The following is an 18,769-nucleotide window of genomic DNA, read 5'->3' on the forward strand; positions in this document are numbered from 1 at the left end:
TGTATTTCATTAGGGCGACATCTGTTTATTGGTTCACACCAAGTCAGAAATAAACAGCACATAGCTGCACCAATGAAAAATGTGTGCTTTCCTTTCAGCCTGGCATACATTGTGCTTATTCTCAGTCTGGAGCAGGTGTGTTTGCGTTCACACCTGCAGTGCCCTGATAGACCGCTCCAGTAGAGAGATAATGAAAGCCAGGCCAGGAGAGATGCTCTGTGGGGGGATCAGCACGTCGTGCTGGGTGACATTTGTGTGACTGCATCATCTGCCAGAGAGCTGGGATTGGCTGGCATGCGTATCTTACTGTGACATGTGAGCGCACATGTAAACTAACACATCCCAATGGAGACACACACCTCCAAACACAGGCTGGCTCAGACACAGACACGTGCATGTGTGCCCGTGCACGTGCAGACCCACACGGGGAAATACACACACTTCTATTCTGAGAAGAAAAGAGTAGGTTCTGTATGTTTGTGTGTCTGATTGTCTTCATATTCTGTCATTTTTATTCAAAAATAATTATTACAGTTTAGACTGCAGTTTAGACTTTTGTATTTTTATCTTGGCACAGCCCATATTAATGTTCAGTATCTAATGGTGTATTTTGAGACTACAGTGGAGTCGCTGTACTCTGGCCCATTAACCAGGGTTCTCATAATGAAGTCTACTGGGACTTCCTAAAACTACCTGTGTTACTAAATACAATATTACTTATATACAGTGCAGTCCTTACGGATTTAGACAGGGGTACAATTTCTGTTCTTTAGGCTCTGTCCTCCAGCACAAATGGAACAAATGGTTAAATACTAATGGCTTCCCTGCATATAGTTTTAAATATACTGTATACTGTAATGTACTGCACACAGAACACACTTGGGCTCAATGTTGCAAGTCTGAGTTTGACTTCAGTTGGCAGAAGCCAGATAGGAAGGGTAGAGACGTTGTCCTCCTGTAGTAGGATGGGAGTGATTTGGTCAGTTCCTCAGGCCCCCCACAGAGCAGAGAAGTGCACACTCTTACAGTACGCTGTGGTGCTTCTGCTGCTGGTGCTGTTGGCACAGCACTGACTTCTGCGACACACACTCTGCTGATTGCAGATTGGGGAGAGAAAATGTTTTTTTAATGCAAAAAGGGAGTGAATTGTGAGAAATCCATTTCTAGCTCTTTGAGGGCAGATGTTCCTCTGCTTATTGCCATTGCAGAACAAAGGGATTGTGATCTGTTCTTTGTACAGATAGTATTGTATCTTTACGCAGAGAATATTGTCTATAACATTGTCTAAATATTTTATTTTCTGTCATAGGACCTTCTACCGGTTTGAGGCTGTGTGGGACAGCTCCCTCCACAACTCCCTCCTGCTGAACCGTGTGACTCCCTACGGGGAGAAGATCTACATGACCCTGTCTGCCTATCTAGAGGTACACCTTTATCCACTCTTATCTTTCATTTTCATTCATTAACTTTAATGCCAATTTATGTGTCAACTCATTTAAAACTAAAATGTGAAACAAAGCTTGAAATTTCACATTTTCAAATATTGGAAGTATACCTCCTCCTATCACAACAATGCATATTCTCACCTTGTGTGGAGTGTTCTTGGTATCGTAAACCTGGCCATGCCTTTGATTTCCCGGTGTGACACCTGAGTGTGCAGTACTGTTGTGCTACGACCTGATGTGTGCTGCTGTAACGCAAGCTGTTCCCTCAGCTGGACCACTGCATACAGCCTGCCATAATCACCAAAGACGTCTCCATGGTGTTCTACTCCAGAGACGCTAAGATCTCCCCGCCTCGCTCTCTGAGGACCCTGTTCAGCAGTGGCTACTCCAAGACGCCTGAGTGGTATGTCTTAGCAGCCTCCCTTTGCTCTCTCTCTCTTTCTCTCTCTCTGTCTCTTCCCCTCTCCCTCTCCTTCCATCTCTCTCTCTCTCCCTCTCTGTTTCTCCCTCTGTCCTCCCTTCAATCTTTCCATCTGTCTTTCTCTCCCACACCTCTTGACACGACTCTTCTCTGCCTCTAACAGCAACAGAGTGACAGGGATCTACGAGCTGAGCTTGTGCAAGATGGCCGACACAGGAAGCCCAGGTGAGTCACCGGACAACGGTTACATTGATTTGAATTTTCTCTTCTGGTTACCAAATGATTTCCTTTGTTGTCACACCCGCTGCCCCCAGGGATGCAGCGTCGGAGGAGGAAGGTGCTCGACACCTCCGCGGCGTACGTCCGGGGCGAGGAGAACCTGGCGGGCTGGAGGCCGCGCGGCGACAGCCTGATTCTGGAGCACCAGTGGGAGCTGGACAAACTGGAACAGCTGCAGGAGGTGGGCCTGGGGCCTGGGGCTTGGGCGAAGGGGCCAGGGCGAAGGGGCCAGGGCGAAGGGGCCAGGGCGAAGGGGCCTGGGCGAAGGGGCAAGGGGCAGAGAATTAACAGGAGCTCTTCCATTTCAGCTGGTTCTGTTAGCATGACAAACACATTTGTGTTACAAAAGTATCTCTCTAATATAAATCCCCCCTCAAGAAAAAAAAAGATTGATGAATGAGAATAATAATACTAGTAATACAACTACTACTACTAATAATAATAATAATAATAATAATAATAATAATAATTCTGATGTCAGTGTCCCTCTGGTTTTGTCAGGCTAATATGTATGCAGTCAGAACTTTCACTCCTTCACAATTCAATTTTGATTTATTTTTTATTATGCTATATGCTTATGTTTAAATATTGCTCAGAATTTATATGAGTATTTTTTGCACTCTCTCTCTCTCCCCCTCCCCGTCCGTCAGGTGGAGAAGACCCGGCACCTCCTGCTCCTGAGGGACAGGCTGGGAGACACGGAGCCCCGCTCCCTGAGCGGCTCCCTCTCCCCCAGCCTGAGCAGCGACTCCCTCAGCACCTCCACCAGCATCTCCTCCCAGATCTCCAACACCACCTTCGAGAGCGCCCTGACGCCCAGCGAGAGCAGCGGCTACGACTCGGCCGACGTGCAGAGCCTGGCGGACCGCGAGAAGGAGCTGGCCACCAAGGTGGGGCCCACACTGACATCACCTCATCCTTCTATCAGTCAGTTTGTACAGCGTCAGCTATTTCCAGATCGGCACACTGCTTTACAATGGAGATTTTCCAGATGAAATATAAATATTGTGTCAAAATTCAATCTAAAGCTGCAAGAAAGGCCTACTGCCTGACCCCACACCACTCCTTAATAGACACGTCCAAGTTTACTTCCTGGAAAGTAGGGACACTAAATATTTGCTTCAGAGTTGCTTCAGATAGTAAAAGAAAAGGGTCACATTGTGCTCTGACCATCTGCTGTCTTCTCCCAGTGCTTGCAGCTCCTGGCTCACACGTTCAACAATGAATACACCCAGGTGTGTAACAGCATCAGTGACTGTAAGGTAAGAAAACCGCACTGTGATTAGAGGCTGTCAGTATACGAGATACAGAATGAGGTTTTAGGTTATAGAATATAAAATGTGTTTAAATGGTTTTTCAAGCTATGCTTCTAGTATATTTTGATCCTAATGTCAAAATGTGCATCTTATCTGATTTTAATCTCTCTCACTTTCTTTCACCGTTTCTCCTCTCCCTCTTTTGCTCTCTTCTCTCCCTCTTTCACTTCAGCTGCTGGATATCTCTCCAATGGACCGGGACCCATCCGTCTCCAGCCTGAGCAGTGCCACACTCACCCCATCCTCCACTTGTCCTTCCCTGGATGAGTCCCGCTCAGTTGATCTGAAGTAAGCCGCACGCACCATTTCACCCTGTGATAAACACATCCATCACCAGCTCAGTCTGAAAGTAGAAAATCATGCTCACCACCCTTCTCTCTCTCCCGCTGTCCCACTCTCACTGTCTTTTTCTCCATCTCTGTCTTCAGGACAGCAGAGACCAACTCCTGTGCCACCAGCCCCTCCTGCTTGGAGTATGACAACTTCCCCATGGTGGCCACACTGGATACCTCCTATCTGGCCCGTGCTGGCAAGAACGAGTTCCTCAACCTGGTGCCCGACATCGAGGAGATGAGACCAGGGTGAATTTATCTGTACCACCAAGCTTCTCTAGTCAAAATTCTAAAGTTCTTTGATGGACCTTGTAGGACAATAACTCCCTAGCTTAGTCGAGCTTTGTGGATTGTCTGCGACACTGATTTGGTTTCTTTTGCACCCTCTTCACATTCAGGTCTGTGGTGTCAAAGAAGGGGTTCCTCAGTTTCATGGAGCCACGTTCCAACAGCTGGGTGAAGCACTTTGTGGTGGTGCGCAGACCCTACGCTCTCATCTACAACAACGACAGGGACCCTGTGGAGAGGGGCGTGCTCAACCTGTCCACGTCTCGCGTGGAGTACGGCGAGGACCAGCAGGCCGTGCTCAAGGTGAGACCAGCTTCACCTACCTGCCTGTGGACTTTAATTCTGAAGACTTCTACTGTAAGCCCAGTTTTGCCAATGATAGGACAGTGCTACAGACCGTCATAGGATGTCCGACTCTAAACTCATGGTACAACAAGGTAACAACTAGGACAGAAAAAGGGAGCAGAAAGGAATAAAGCTGAAACTGCTCTTTCTTCTTGTCTCTTTCAGGCCCCCAACACATTTGCTATGTGCACAAACCACCAAGGCATCCTCCTCCAGGCCCTGAATGACAAAGATATGAACGACTGGCTGTATGCCTTCAACCCACTCCTGGCTGGAACAATAAGGTACACCTGAACCTCACCTGGACTCTCCCGTTGGGCTACTGTTTCCATCTTTTGACAGGCAAAAACCACCGTAGAACCAGAAAACAACTGTATAACAAGATGCTGTAATTGTCTAACAGTTCAGTGCAAGTTTGAAGGTCATGTTTTAAGCCACAATTTGTTTGAACTCTCTGAATTCTGAGCTTGAAACTCAAAAGTGTTCATGGGTATCACCCTGGTGCTCAAGGGAACAATGGCAATGCCTCACATATTACAAAATACTTGTTTAATATCGCCTATTTGCAGCAAAGGTCTTACCCTATTGACCAAATGAAAATGTCACGTCATTCCACAGCATATATTTTTATTTAACATTTATTCACCTTTTTCCCTTTTTAAATTTAAAAAGGCACTTTAAATTGCCATTTGCTGGATTTTTTGGATGTAAAGATGTGCCAAAGTGGAATTCTATGTCTCGTCTTTGGATCCATGCGTCAGTCTCACAATAGTGAGACATATGACCACTTTAAGGTTGACTGCCTGTTCTATGGGTCCAGGGGTGACTGCTAAGTGCTTTTAGTTGGCCTTTTGTGAGCCCAGCCCTCATGTTTTGTGTATTTATCCTGCAGATCGAAGTTGGCGAGAAGACGCTCAGACCTGATAAAGAACTGAGACGTATTCTTTCTGCGCACAAGAAGCCCTTATTATTCTGGCAAGCCTTTAAGTGTTCCAAGTGTTGACACTTGTTGACCTTTTGTGGTTGTTTTCTCTGTACATAGACCTGTGGCTTAAATCTCCTTTCAGACTAACCTAAGTGTAAACCCCTGAGGAGCTTTCCTACCCCCCAACCCCACCCCACCTCCCAAAAAAAAGAGCATTTATTCTATTTAATTTAATTCCCACAAGAAACTTTATTCTTTGTCAACCTGAAATGTTGTACTAGTCGCATGTTGTAGTGCAGTCTAGTTGTGTGTGCACGGTACTTCTGAGCAGCTTTTTTCTCTCTGCTTTCTTCATTTTCTAAGTGTCCGTAAAGATTGTCATCCATTAGTCGGGAACATTGTTTTACCTGTTTAGTATCTTTTTTGCTGTCCTCAGGGGAAGGTATTTTGCTTAAAAAGCAAATGTAAATATGACAATGAAACTGGAACATGCAAAAAAAAAAAAAGTATATGGATTCCCGTTGCCTGGGCGTTGAAATTAGGAGGTTACAGCGCTGACCACTGTGAACATGTTTCACCAATAACAACAGTTTCAGTATTGTCCTATAGCTAGCTACTGCTCTCTCTAAATTGGAATGTTTTTAGATTCTAAGATGATGAAATAGTAGAGTAGGTGACATTGGTGAGCTCATATGCCAACCTATATCCACTGAAGGTATAATAACTGAGATGTGCTGAGAACATTTTGAATAGAAATGCCATTTAACTATTCTCAAAAAGTGAATGTAATTACTATAAACTTCCATCAAAAATAATTATCCGTTTCTATAGCGTCCTAGATCAATAGTATGTAAGCCATGTAAACACAAAGCCAATTTAGGAACATATTTTGTAAAGATAGTTTGGCAACCATATATCATCTTAATTTATTATCTTAATGATTTTAATGCATTTTTGTAGCTTTATGTGTGAGGGAGAGCAGGCTGCTTTCAAATACAGTACATTCATGTTTATTATATGTGTGCTATATTTGGTTTATCTGCACTCTATGTACCAACTCTTAAGATATAATATTTATCACATATATTTATTACATACTTTCTCCAATTGTAAATGTAGATGTAAGATAAATTATTTATCTAAGAAAAATATTGCAAACATTCAAAATAATTATGTCAGGTCAGAAGAACCATCATTAGCTGAAATTCACTTCAGCTCAGTGATAATGCTAGCTAATATTGCTCCTTGCTATGAAGTGTTTCCCACGAGCCTGGTACAGTATGTGGCTATTGTTCATGGTGTATAAGGCCATTCATTAACATTGTTGAACATTGTTGTCTTCCACACGTTTCATCATTTTGTGCAGCCAACTAGAACAAAAGAATTTGGTTGGGTGATGTTGAGGTTAGAACAAAAAAAAGTCATTTGTTTAGTTGTCCATAGCCTTAACATATTGCGTGCTATTGGCAGTTTCTCACTGTTTTCGTCTTTGTTGGGTTTGAATTTAAATGATAAAGTATTTGAGCAGTGTTCTCCAGCATGCATGTGCAGTGCACACAAAAAGCTGAGTTTTTCAAAATCTTACTTTCCTACTATTCATATGTGATATGCATTCATAAATGAATGCAGGTTGGATTAGTTGACCATGACTGCAGTCTTTCCAGTATGAAAACTGTCATTGCAAACTATATCATGCAGACCATATGCAAGCTAGCTAGCTACCAAGCTAATTGTATGGTAGGCCATCAACCATGATTTGAAATTCATCAAATCACTACATTTTAACTACAAACCGATTCACTGTATGCTAATGCTGTATTTTTAAACCTGCCGCCTTTGAATAGTAACAATCTAGCGAAAAGAACATACATGTTTATCACTTAAACAGTTTAAATAGTCTGTGGGGGATGTTCAATTAGCTACACTGTTGGAATTAACAAACCTGCACGTTCAATGACTCTTTGACCTCTGGGTTATATTACTGTTCAAGCCTTTGAGGACAAATGAAATATGTGACGCTCAACGCTTTACAGCTGTAGATTAACCCTACCACATCAGCAGTGGTGTGGTTAGATGGCTTACTAACAAAACACACAGCACACAGAGATGGCAGTAGCTACCTAACCGACGCATACTTGAATGTGCTATTTTGCCTTTCTTGTCTCATTTATATTGTGTAATGAGTTTTATCTGGACAGTGATAGTAATTTTGACCAAAGGGATTGTATTGGTATATTAAGATACCCTGAGCAGGTCTTGGTAGTAGTGTCTAAGCCAGTCACAGCGATCTGTTCTTTAAAGTGCATTGTATATGCAGACTGGGCAGATTCTTTCTGGCATTGGAGCAAGATTTCTCCCAAGCCTGTACATCATATTGATATTGATTGAGGGTTTGTATCATGAAAATGATCCTGCATTATGAAGCTGTTAAACTAAAACTAAACTTCTTGCTCCGTCAACTTGTCCTTAATTCCCTTTGAAATCTTTGTAACCAATTAGAAGCAAATTTGAGCCTGGTACAAACATGAATGGTGGTTATCTTTTTATCCAATATTATTTATTTATTAAAATATCTGATTTTTTTTTTTTTTTTTTTTTTTTTTTTTTTTTACAGAAGCCAACGACTACAACAAATAGTAACATCATTCCTAATACAAACCAGGGAACATCACAGAACACTGAAAGGAAGTCTTGTCTTATTTATTTTACCTTATATATGGTCTCATGTGTAAGATGAGCATGTTTAATACTGATAAAGCAGGCCTCTGGTCAGCCAGCCAGTAGTGACTTGCACCTCAGTATTGTGCTATGAGAGTGTTGATGCCAAGCGCAGGTTAAAAATAAATTATATACACTAATAATTATGTTATGTTCACACAGTTACACCCTACAGAACGTTCAATGTGGAAAAAGGTTTTAAAGTAGGAAAAATCTCACAAAAGTCATAAAACATTAAAAGAAAGACAGGAAAGGTGAATTTTAATTGCGGCATAGATCTGGACAGTCTTGTGGCATATTGAAAGCTGAGTCGCATTATCACAGAAGCAGTTGTCTTGGTATCTTCCAGATTTTTTACAATTTTGTATTTATTTATTCCATTATTGGTTGTCAGGGTAACTGTCAGTGAATAAGACTTGAGGGCCTTTTTCTGTTTGTTTCCATAACGGATCCCTTGAGACATTTTTCATGGATGATGAATGAAAACAGGCAAATTAACACTGTCTATGAGGTCAGCCAGCCTTAGCCAAGAGTGGTGTTCCAGTGCTGTTGTCATGAATTGTCTGTTTAAGCTGTCTTCAATCTAGGGCTGTTATGAAGTTTACATTTCTCAATAGGATTTTGATTTATTTTGCGGTTCCCAATGGAGTTGTTTGCATCTTTCATGAGTTACAGATAGGAGTAATTTTCACGGAAGATATTTTTGTGTCTCTTGTTTACTTATATTTTGTGGCATTTGACTTTCATTGTGTCATTATTCTTTATTGCAGTGCGTATATTAGTTTGACATTTTTTTAAATGTTTGGGGTTTTTTTTTAAGCAACTGACAATGGTATCTTGTGAAAGAAGCACTTCAAAATGTATTAACAAACCTAATTAGTAATTTGGACGTGGTCAGTCAAGTCAGATGAAAGTGTAACATTAAAAATTATAAGATGGACATAAAAGAACATTACATGTAAATATCATTTGTTGTTTTTTGTAGTTTTGCCATCTGTGAAAATAACAAGGCAAGTCAAAGTGTAATTTAAAATGGCATATTAAGCTTTTATGCTCCATGAGGCTAAAAAAGAAAAAGTACAATTCCAAATAATGGATTATCACACTAATCAAATGCAGAATGTAAACCTGCACATCTTGATTACTGCATGATCTTCTACAGGAATGTACACTCAGTGAGCACTTCATTAGGTATTTATTAGACTTATTTTTAGACTTAAGGTTTCTGCTACTGTAGCCTATCCACTTAGAGGTTTGATGCGTTGGGTGTCAGAGATGCTCTTCTGTATACCACTATTGTAATGCTTGGTTATAGCTGTCACCTTCCTGTCAGCTTTGACCAGTCTGGCCCTTCTCCTCTGACCTCTCTCATTAACAAGGTGTTTTTGCCTGCAGAACTGCTGCTCACTGGATGTTTTTTGCACCATTCTCTGCAAACTCGAGAGACTGTTAAAGATCAGCAGTTTCTGAGATACTCAAACCAACCTGTCTTGACCATGTCTGTATGCTTTTGTGCATTTAGTTGCTGCCACATAATAAATATGGATTAACAAGCTGATGTACAGGTCTACCTAATAAATTGCTCACTGAGTGTATATACCTCATAAAAATTGCAGAACATCAGCTGTTCATTATTAGTAATAAAGGGCTGATGTATTCCTCTTAAAAGGCTGCATTATGTATCCTCTCTCCAATTAGAAATACAGTAAAACATAATTTAACCATACCATCCTGCCAGCCCACACGGGAGTTGTGTTTGCAACTGTGGATACAATTAAACTCTGTCTTTGAGAAGTGAAGATGACAACAAAACTGACACTTAACTGTACATTATTTACTGCTTGCCATGTTCATTTTCATAGTTATTTTGTACATATGTGTTGTATTGAGCTTGAAATAAAATGTAAATATGTTTCATGTGTTTGTACTAATTATAATTAATTTGCTGTATAGCCTAGATGTGCAGTTCAGATACAGTATATCTTAATTCTATGTATTGTAATCTTGCACCATTTAACTGTTAAGTGACAAGAGGTAACAATAAAGGTACAACCAGTGCATTAGCAAAATAAAAAACCTTGTGTTGTCATTTTCCATACTCAAATTTTAGCTACAAGGGAAACCGCAGCCTGTTCATAGAGGTCATATTTATTATCCAGCCGTCCACAATGCAAACAGAAAGTGAGAAAAAGATCTCCAAAGGATTTCCAAATTCCACTTTACCACTCCATAGGCCACTGCACATGAACATGCCCTGCCCTCTGCTGCCCATCTCCCCGTCTCTGTGCTTAATAACTGGTAATACTCTCAACTGCGTCCACCTGCTGCTGGCTTAGCTTCTGTTCAGGGTCGCTCAGATATGTGATGAACAAAAACGGCAAAGCCGATTAGCGCTGGATTATGTGCGCTGTCTCCAACCTGTAAAGAATGGCAATTAGTCTGATCCCTGAATTAACAGATGTGCTGATGTTGGGCTTAGACTGCTGTGGGCTTATCAGAACAGCAGCGTGCCTACATTTACTGGACTTTTATTCAGTTATTTGTATCATTTTTATTTATTGTATGTGAGCTTAGACATGCTTTGCCCACAACCCTCATCGCAATGGGCCTCATGGCTGTATATCACATTACAAAGAGACACTGATGAACATATACGGTTTATTACAGATGAAACATTTAGAATAACAGATAAGACAATGTAGTTTGTGCAATTTGTTAAACAAATTCTTTAATAGGGCTGGCTGTTTTCCTCATCACATTCCAGATCATGTTGCTTTTCTCCCGGACTTTGAGGGCCTGAGCAGCTCAGAGGCAAACCCACAATGTGAACACTGCAAGGAGAACAATTGGCCCCTTCATTTCTTCATCAGCGCACCAACTTTTAAATAAAAGCAGACTGTTCAAAAAAACAAAAAAAAACATAAAAATTCACAGTTGCCCTGTGGAAACGCGGTCTTCGGCCTGGTTTTAGGTCATCTTGAAAGAGTCTCCAGTCATCATGGCCACGAATTCTGAGGGGATTTAAATATTTTTTTTAGGTTGAGTCAGAAAGTCCACATTTGGTTCCCTGACTCGCATGCTAACCACCAAATGTTGAAATGTAAAAACAGGTCAAGGATGGCGGTACACTGCATGCTGATATAATAGAACAGCCATTAAACCTATAAGCAGATTACATAATAAACAGTGACGGCAGCAGAAGCACAGAGAGGCTGTTTGAGGTGAGCGATAGAAAGGAAAATGGTATCGTTTTCGTTACCTTCATAATCGATGGTTCCATCTCCGTCCTTATCAGCCTCTTTCATCATCAGTTCGGCCTCTTGGGCGTTGAGGGGCTCCCCTGCGTTCATCAGCACGTACCTGTGCAGCACGCGAGCAGAGCTTAACACTGCAAGTACTACTGTACAAATTATATCAGCTATTACAAAGCATCACATGGTATTGCAATTCACTGATTTTTAACTGTGAAGCCCCTGTCAGGGGCCTACAGAATCGCCACCTCACAATGGATAGGTAAGGCTGAAGCTACTGTGTACTGTTATGTCCTTGCATTGTGACTTCTTTGATCAAATCTCTTGCAAAATAATTATTGTCCCATCGTTTACATTCTTTCAACCATTTTTTTGGCACAAAGTCATTGCATGCTAATGCATTTTAATGCTACTTAAAAAGGTAATGGTGTGTTACTTGAGGGTGTCCCAGTCGATGTAGCCTTTTGCCTCCTTGTCGAAAACCTTGAATGCGGCACGCAGCTCAGCGTCCTGGTTCTTCGCCCTCTCGTGGTACAAAGCCATCAGACCCAGGAAACTGTCGCAATTAAAGGTTCCTTTGCCTGCAACAGAGAAAAGTGACATTTGAGGGTTTTAGACACCCCAGATTATGTTATTTTAAAATATAACACATAAAAGGCAGTAGTTTCAGACCTTTGTGACTTCAAAGAAAAGCTATGCTGAGACAGGTTGAAGAGTATGTGACCTATGTTATTACACTAATTTTAGACCAGGGTAATTTGGCTCACCAATTACTATCAGTTGCAATTCGCTTTATAGACACTAGATGGAGGCAAAGTGTCTTATTAAGTATGTTCTTTTTTCCTCCTAAAAGGGGAGGATTAAAAAAAGCTCCCACGCCCAGTTACATGCTAACCCCATCATTCATCTTCAATCAAGGGAAGGTATTCTGGCCGGTAAAAAATTGTTATATGCTGATTTCCTTTTCTTTGTCAATGTTCATTTGTAATATAATCATGAATCAAAATATCATTAATTAAAATAATCATTATTTTTCCATTTGAAAAATAAAAACCAAGCAGGAATTTAGTTTATAGGTCACTAAACACTTTATTAGGTATTTATTAGACTTATTTTTTCTTACTTATTAAGTCTTCTGCTGCTGTAGCCTATCCACTTAGAGGTTAGATGTGTTGTGTGTTCAGAGATACCCTTCTGCATACCACTGTAATTGTTGTAATGCTGGTTATTTTTGCTACTGTCACCTTCCTGTCAGCTTTGACCAGTCTGGCCATTCTCCTCTGATGTCTCTCATTAACAACGTGTTTCTCACTACAAAACTGCTGCTCACTGGATGTTTTTTGTTTCTCGCAACATTCTCAGCAAAAAGATTGTTGTGCATGAAAATCCCTGTCTGGCACCAACAATCATTCCACGGTCAAAGTCACTTCGATCACATTTCTTCCCCATTCTAACATTTGGTCTGAAAAACAGCTGGACCTCTTGACCACATCTGCATGCTTTTATGTATTTAGTTGGTGCCATATGATTGGCTGATTAAGTATTTTCATTAACAAGCTGGTGGACAGGTTTACCTAATAGTGATCACTGAGTGTATAATGGGATCAGCACAGACAGTGTAATTGTCAATGTAAGCAGTCAATAGCATCAGGAGTTAAATTAGTCAATTCAAGCAGAAGTGGCTCACTACAGTCAGTGAGGCTTTGAATGGAAATCCAATCAGCCACAGTGCAGTAGAGATGGTTCAGCATACTTCAGCAACAAAGAGGGAAAGGCTGTATCTTGTTGTTGGCACTTCATTCACCCATCCGATCACTGCTTCAGCATCTGGTGTTTTTACGCAAAAGTTGTCCAGGGAAACTCAAAATGATGCCAAGAAGCATCCATTCCCTTTATCACTTTATGCTGCCTCCTAGTTCTGAGTACTTATCTTCATATGTATACAAACGTCTTAGCCAGTTACCAGCTTGCTAGTTATTACAGCCAAGGGTCGTCAATGTATTTGGCTGTGTATTTATACATGATGTCATTTGTTTCACATTTAATAGGTGGTTAGTCAGGAACCTTATACCTAAAATACATTTTGAATTGAAAATCTACACAAATTGAATCATTTACAAATTCATGTTCTGCTCTTATCCAGGTGGATACCATGGAACACGTATGCGTAACTGAAGGAGTTCCATATGGTGTCCTTCCCAGTGTCCACATGATGCCTCAAAAGCACTCTGACATAAATCTGCATTCAGCATTTTATTTTACCAGGAGCTGGCTTGCACATTTTGATCAGTGTCCAATCATGAAAACAGTTAAAAAATATGTTTTACAAAGTAATCCCATTTTTCATTCTATTCTGGAGTCTGAAATTTGTGATTGTAAGTGGCAGTTGGATTGCTGCGGTGTCTTGTCAATTCATGAGGGTGTATCCCAACACATTCATAAGCTGAGTTATGCAGTCAGTAAAAAAGAAGACGCGCAGAAAGATGTAGCATACTCAGTATTAATTTAAATTCTGTTAGAGTGCTTTTAGCTCTAATGTTTAGATGTTCCACTGACAGTGGATTTAACCACAGTCAATGTTGCTGTACATCTGACATAGCGGACCACTGGTACTCAATGAAAACCCTGCTGACTGAAACCCTCTCTCCATGGGCCATGCTGTGGCCAGTTGTGCACTGTCCTGGGTGCCTGCCAGGCACAACCGACACATGGACAAACGGACTGGATCTGGACTGTGGGGCAGGTCACTCCACTGGGAGCTGGAGTTTCTCTTGAATACACCACCAGGAGCTCCAAAAGACTCTTTATCAGAGGCAGGAGAAATAGACATATCTGCAGATGACATACCGTCTTTGTCTACATCCTTGGCCATCTGCACCAGTTCTCTCTTGGTGGGGTTTATCCCCACCAGACTCATCAAGCGCTCCAGCTCTGTTGTTTTCACGTCTCCGTTCCCTTCCTCGTCAAACATCTCAAACACTCCTTTATATTCTGTGATCTGCTCCGCACTCAAAGCAGTCGCCTACAGATGAAACACGTCCACAGACATTCTGCGTTAGCATTTTCGGAAATGTGAAATGTGTTGGTTTAATTGATTGATGTATTATTTTAAGAAGACATATACCGTACAACAAAACATTTTTAATCAACATCACATAATCCAAAAAATCCCACTTAATTCCAGTAATGTGTCTTTGATTCTGATGACTACAGCATTAATATAATGAAAACATTTTTAAATTTTACTTTCAGTAATTCTGAAAGAAAGATTGAATATATCTTAGAATGTCTTCAGAATGTATTGTCTTTATTTGTCATTTCAATAGTGTGAGAATACTATCTAATTAGTATTCTCACACTATTCATGGTAAATTATTTGTATCTACTACAATATATTTAATAATAATAATAATAATAATAATAATAATAATAATAATAATAATACATTTTATTTATAGCTCGAATTTCAGGGTACTCAAAGACGCTTAATGTCAATTATAAGTAACATAAGTAATTATAAGTAATATTTTGGATGTTAAAAAATATATTTATTTATAAGAACTAAATAAGATCATTACTTTCATTGATTTTATAGGTTACTCACCATTTTGTCTGGGAGAGGGTGCGATAGTTGACTACGGGTGGTCTTAAACTCACCAAGCTGTACCCCAAGTGAGAAAGTAAAGTGGCCTGGAACATTATTGAAGGAGCTATGCTACCCAGTCCCTGAGGATTTCAAACCCACATTAGCCTTTTATGGTGCATAGGAGATGGGCATAGCCCTATTTATGGAGGGATCTGATTTGTATGCCAATTAAGTCTTTGTGAGAGTATCACTAGCACATACCTCTGCTTAATTCTTCAGATAGCCCTGAGGAGACCAATTCTTTACAATTTTCTCAGATGACCATTTTACCAGATAGTTTACCATAGCCGATACATTGTGTGTGTGTGCCTCAGTGCGTCTGTGTGCATGCATATTTCAGCTAAAACAGGAAAGTGCTACCATTCAACACTGAAGACATAATGTATGCAGCAGTTTTCCTCCAGAGCTTTTGCTTACTGATTTCAGCTGCTTGCATTTTCAACAGGTGCAAGAGCATCCCCAGTGAATATACTCTAAGTAACGCGCCAAATAAGGGGACAAGGCCAGGCCAAGAGTTATTTCCATCAGTACTGAGGGATAGGGGTAGGGTTAGTGTGAGGGTAAAGGGGCTCAAATGGGACCTTTGGGAGAGCTCTATCACAGGCTTTGGGTTTTGCAACATAAAATGACACCCTCTTCTAAAGTATTCTGCATATGCTAATGCCAGCCAGCACATTGATACCATCCAATCACCTTCTCATTTCAAACAGTTGAACCGAAGTGGGCTGACCTTGGTTAGAACTAGGGTGGCAGACATCCAGGGTAAATTAAGTTGCTGCAAGCAGCAGGGCCATAGCTGGGAATTTTGGGTCCCCTTTAGGAATATTGCTCTGAGCCACTCCATCCTACTGGAATTTTTGTGGGCCACTCCAACTGAGTGCCCCCACCCTCTCTATGCCTAGAATCGCTACCACCTTTCACCCCTCTAGCGGTGGTCCTGCCTGAAACTGTTATTGGTGAGGCACTAAGGGACATTTCTTCCTCTGCTCAGAGCAGAAAAGCAACATCCCAGTGCAATGGCAGGGGTCTGTACTGTTGGCAATGCCATCCCCATCCTTTGGATGAGTTTTGAACTGGTAGTCATTAAAGGTTCCGTGACACTTTTTTGTGAAAGAAGAGGTTTAAAAGTCAAATTCCTAAAATGATTATATACATCTTCCTACCTAATTATCTCTCCAACAGCTCATTAGTTACATCATCTCGGCCATTCCCTACCCACTTCATTCCCATGGCCTTCACTATAAATGAGTTGACCTACCTGATTAAATGGAGGTTGAAATGAACAGCAAAAGCACCTTAATGCCCTTCATTTTTACATTTTCTGTTCCTGTGGTTTGGTTTCACTAGCTTGCAACAGCATATCTGCAGTCTTGAATCATGATTCTTTCAGAAGGTATCCACCCAAGGGGCAAATGTTTGTAACCCTTCTAGTTCATTTTTTTTAGTTTTTGGGTCCAAGCTTCTGACCACATAATTACATTATTTAGGTCAGGAACACAGTTCTGCTGCTGTAAAATTGATCTGCCTTGTTCACAGCAGTGTGCATATGTGCCAGTTGAACTTATTATACAGTATAATGTATAGGTTTTGCTGAAACCGGGAATGGCTTGTGACATTCTGTATCCTAGATACATTTTTGTTGGTCATTAAGCTGTTTTCCGTTAAAAAGTCTGCTGTTTCTAAGGGAAGAGTTGGGTGAAGAGTCAATTTTCAATTTCATTCAAGTCTATTGCGGAAATAGGTTCAGTGGAAGATCTCATTACGTATATTGATTGTAGAGCCGATATTATCATACAATCCTATTAAAATATAATTTTTATCAGGGTATATTTGCGATGAAGCCAGAGTTCCTCATTTCTGTATGGGGCTGATTGGAGATTAAAGAACCAGATTGAACATTTGGCCTGGACACCAGGGTCAATACCCTTACTCTCAACACAGTAAAAAAATACATTCTGTGGGAAGAGCGCCCCTTATTGGTTGCATGACTAAATCCAGTGTCATCTGTATTCACTAGGTGTGAAGGTAATTTCAAAGACATTTACAAAATGGTTATTACAATCAAGTGTGACTGCTTCTGTTATCTTACAATCACTTAGCTAATCAAAAGTGCTGACCTCTGTGGAGGAAATAGACAGTGCTGCAGTGGGGTTGCCCATAACAGTTTTGTCCCTGTCTGCTCTTACATCCAGTGAATACTGCATTGTACTCCACTGTAAATCTCACCAAGTTAGAGCCCCACTACTCTAGTTGCAACAATACAACTATATAGGACCTCCCTCTCATCTTTCTTAACTGCCCCTGGGCCACCTAGAGATAAATGGATAAAAGAAAGTGCAAAACACAGATGGACAAATTCCATAAATATTAAAAAGCTTTCTCACAGATGCATAATTGGTGATAATCCCACATTTCTGTTTTGTTTGCATGTATCTGTTGCTGCCTTGAAAATAAGAGTTTTCAGTCTGGTATCCTCTCACATCTGGGTTGTCTCCAGGATCTTCGTCACATTACTCCTGCTCTAAAACTGTCAAAGGAGGAGTGGCTGGTAGCCTATTAGCTGAAGCTGCTGTCCATGTTCAATATTGTTTCTTCCCTGTGGGGCTTGACAGTGCATGGTAGATCCCTGTCACTCAGCAGAGCCCCCTAGTGGCTGTGTTCTGGGCTGATCCTCCTACAGATCCATCGCAATAGTCCCTGAGAGCTTCATATCTGTATCTACCGTATCATAAGCTTTGATGTTACTATAAACTGCAGTAAGTATAGCAGAGGTAACCAGCTAACTTGCTGCTAGCTAACTAGCCACTTTTAATGTTCTCAGGAAATTTTACACCAAGGACAACCTAACAATGTAGTCCCAGTGGTATGCATACCTCCAGCTATCCATTGAGTTAGATTGTTAATTACCAGCAACAGAGCCCATTACCACATACTGCAATGGAAACAACTAAGTGCATTTGATGTACATAGGCTCTCTTTGCTCATCTACAGATGATGGGAGTAGGTTGTATAATTTTTAGGAAGTAAATACACAGTCTGACTACAGAGTTTATTACATTTATTTAGGTAAGGATAACTTGCAATTACAAACTGCCAGCCAAAAGCCCTAATTGGATTGCTTGGCCTACACTACACAATTTCATGTCAATATGGCCATGGTCATACCATCCCTGGCACATTGAGATTATTGGAATGATATCTAAAAAGTAATATATTAGTAATTATGTATAATTATAAATGTTCAAAACCTCTGCTTTTTCTGATTTTAAATTTTATTTTCTCTGTTTGTAATCAAACAATTCACATTTTTTTAAAGGGTATTTCTCACTATGTAGTAATAATAAAATAGTCTTGTTTTGTATTTGGTTGCATATCCTTTGATACCTTGGACCCTTTATGCCTTAAATACATTTAACCAACAAATGCATTCCATACTCATTCATTCATTCATTCATTATCCTAAGCCGCTTATCCTGAACAGAGTCGCGGGGGAGCTGGAGCCTATCCCAGCATACATTGGGCGAAGGGCAGGAATACACCCTGGACAGGTCGCCAGTCCATCTCAGGGCACACACACCATTCACTCACACACTCATACCTACGGGCAATTTAGACTCTCCAATCAGCCTAACCTGCATGTCTTTGGACTGTGGAAGGAAACTGGAGTACCCGGAGGAAACCCACGCAGACACGAGGAGAACATGCAAACTCCACACTCGAACCCAGGACCTCCTTGCTGTGAGGCGGCAGTGCTACCCACTGCACCATCAGTGCCGCCACATTCCATACTGTATCAGCATAAT

The 18,769-nt window shown here is 40.9% G+C and overlaps 2 protein-coding genes across 2 annotated transcripts in view; one reads left to right on the forward strand and one right to left on the reverse strand.

Moving 5' to 3' along the window:
• Positions 1-9,986, forward strand: part of LOC133110071 (kinesin-like protein KIF1B) — a 70,523-nt gene extending 60,537 nt beyond the window's left edge. Inside the window, exons 39-49 of the mRNA XM_061219938.1 lie at positions 1,310-1,424; positions 1,715-1,848; positions 2,030-2,091; positions 2,181-2,326; positions 2,796-3,035; positions 3,336-3,407; positions 3,634-3,749; positions 3,890-4,042; positions 4,192-4,384; positions 4,592-4,710; positions 5,319-9,986. Coding sequence (XP_061075922.1) covers positions 1,310-1,424; positions 1,715-1,848; positions 2,030-2,091; positions 2,181-2,326; positions 2,796-3,035; positions 3,336-3,407; positions 3,634-3,749; positions 3,890-4,042; positions 4,192-4,384; positions 4,592-4,710; positions 5,319-5,361 — 1,393 coding nt within the window. The 3' untranslated portion in view covers positions 5,362-9,986. The remainder of the gene's footprint in view (positions 1-1,309; positions 1,425-1,714; positions 1,849-2,029; positions 2,092-2,180; positions 2,327-2,795; positions 3,036-3,335; positions 3,408-3,633; positions 3,750-3,889; positions 4,043-4,191; positions 4,385-4,591; positions 4,711-5,318) is intronic.
• A 1,050-nt stretch (positions 9,987-11,036) lies between these two features.
• Positions 11,037-15,251, reverse strand: LOC133109413 (calglandulin-like). Its single transcript, XM_061218736.1, has 5 exons — positions 15,237-15,251; positions 14,168-14,342; positions 11,757-11,901; positions 11,329-11,429; positions 11,037-11,080 (listed from the first exon to the last, which is right to left on the reverse strand). The coding sequence occupies exons 1-5, from the start codon at positions 15,249-15,251 to the stop codon at positions 11,037-11,039; spliced, it is 480 nt and encodes a 159-aa protein (XP_061074720.1).
• Positions 15,252-18,769: the final 3,518 nt, after the last annotated feature.

Source organism: Conger conger, chromosome 14, assembly GCF_963514075.1.
Source record: "Conger conger chromosome 14, fConCon1.1, whole genome shotgun sequence".
Taxonomy (NCBI): Eukaryota; Metazoa; Chordata; class Actinopteri; order Anguilliformes; family Congridae; genus Conger; species Conger conger.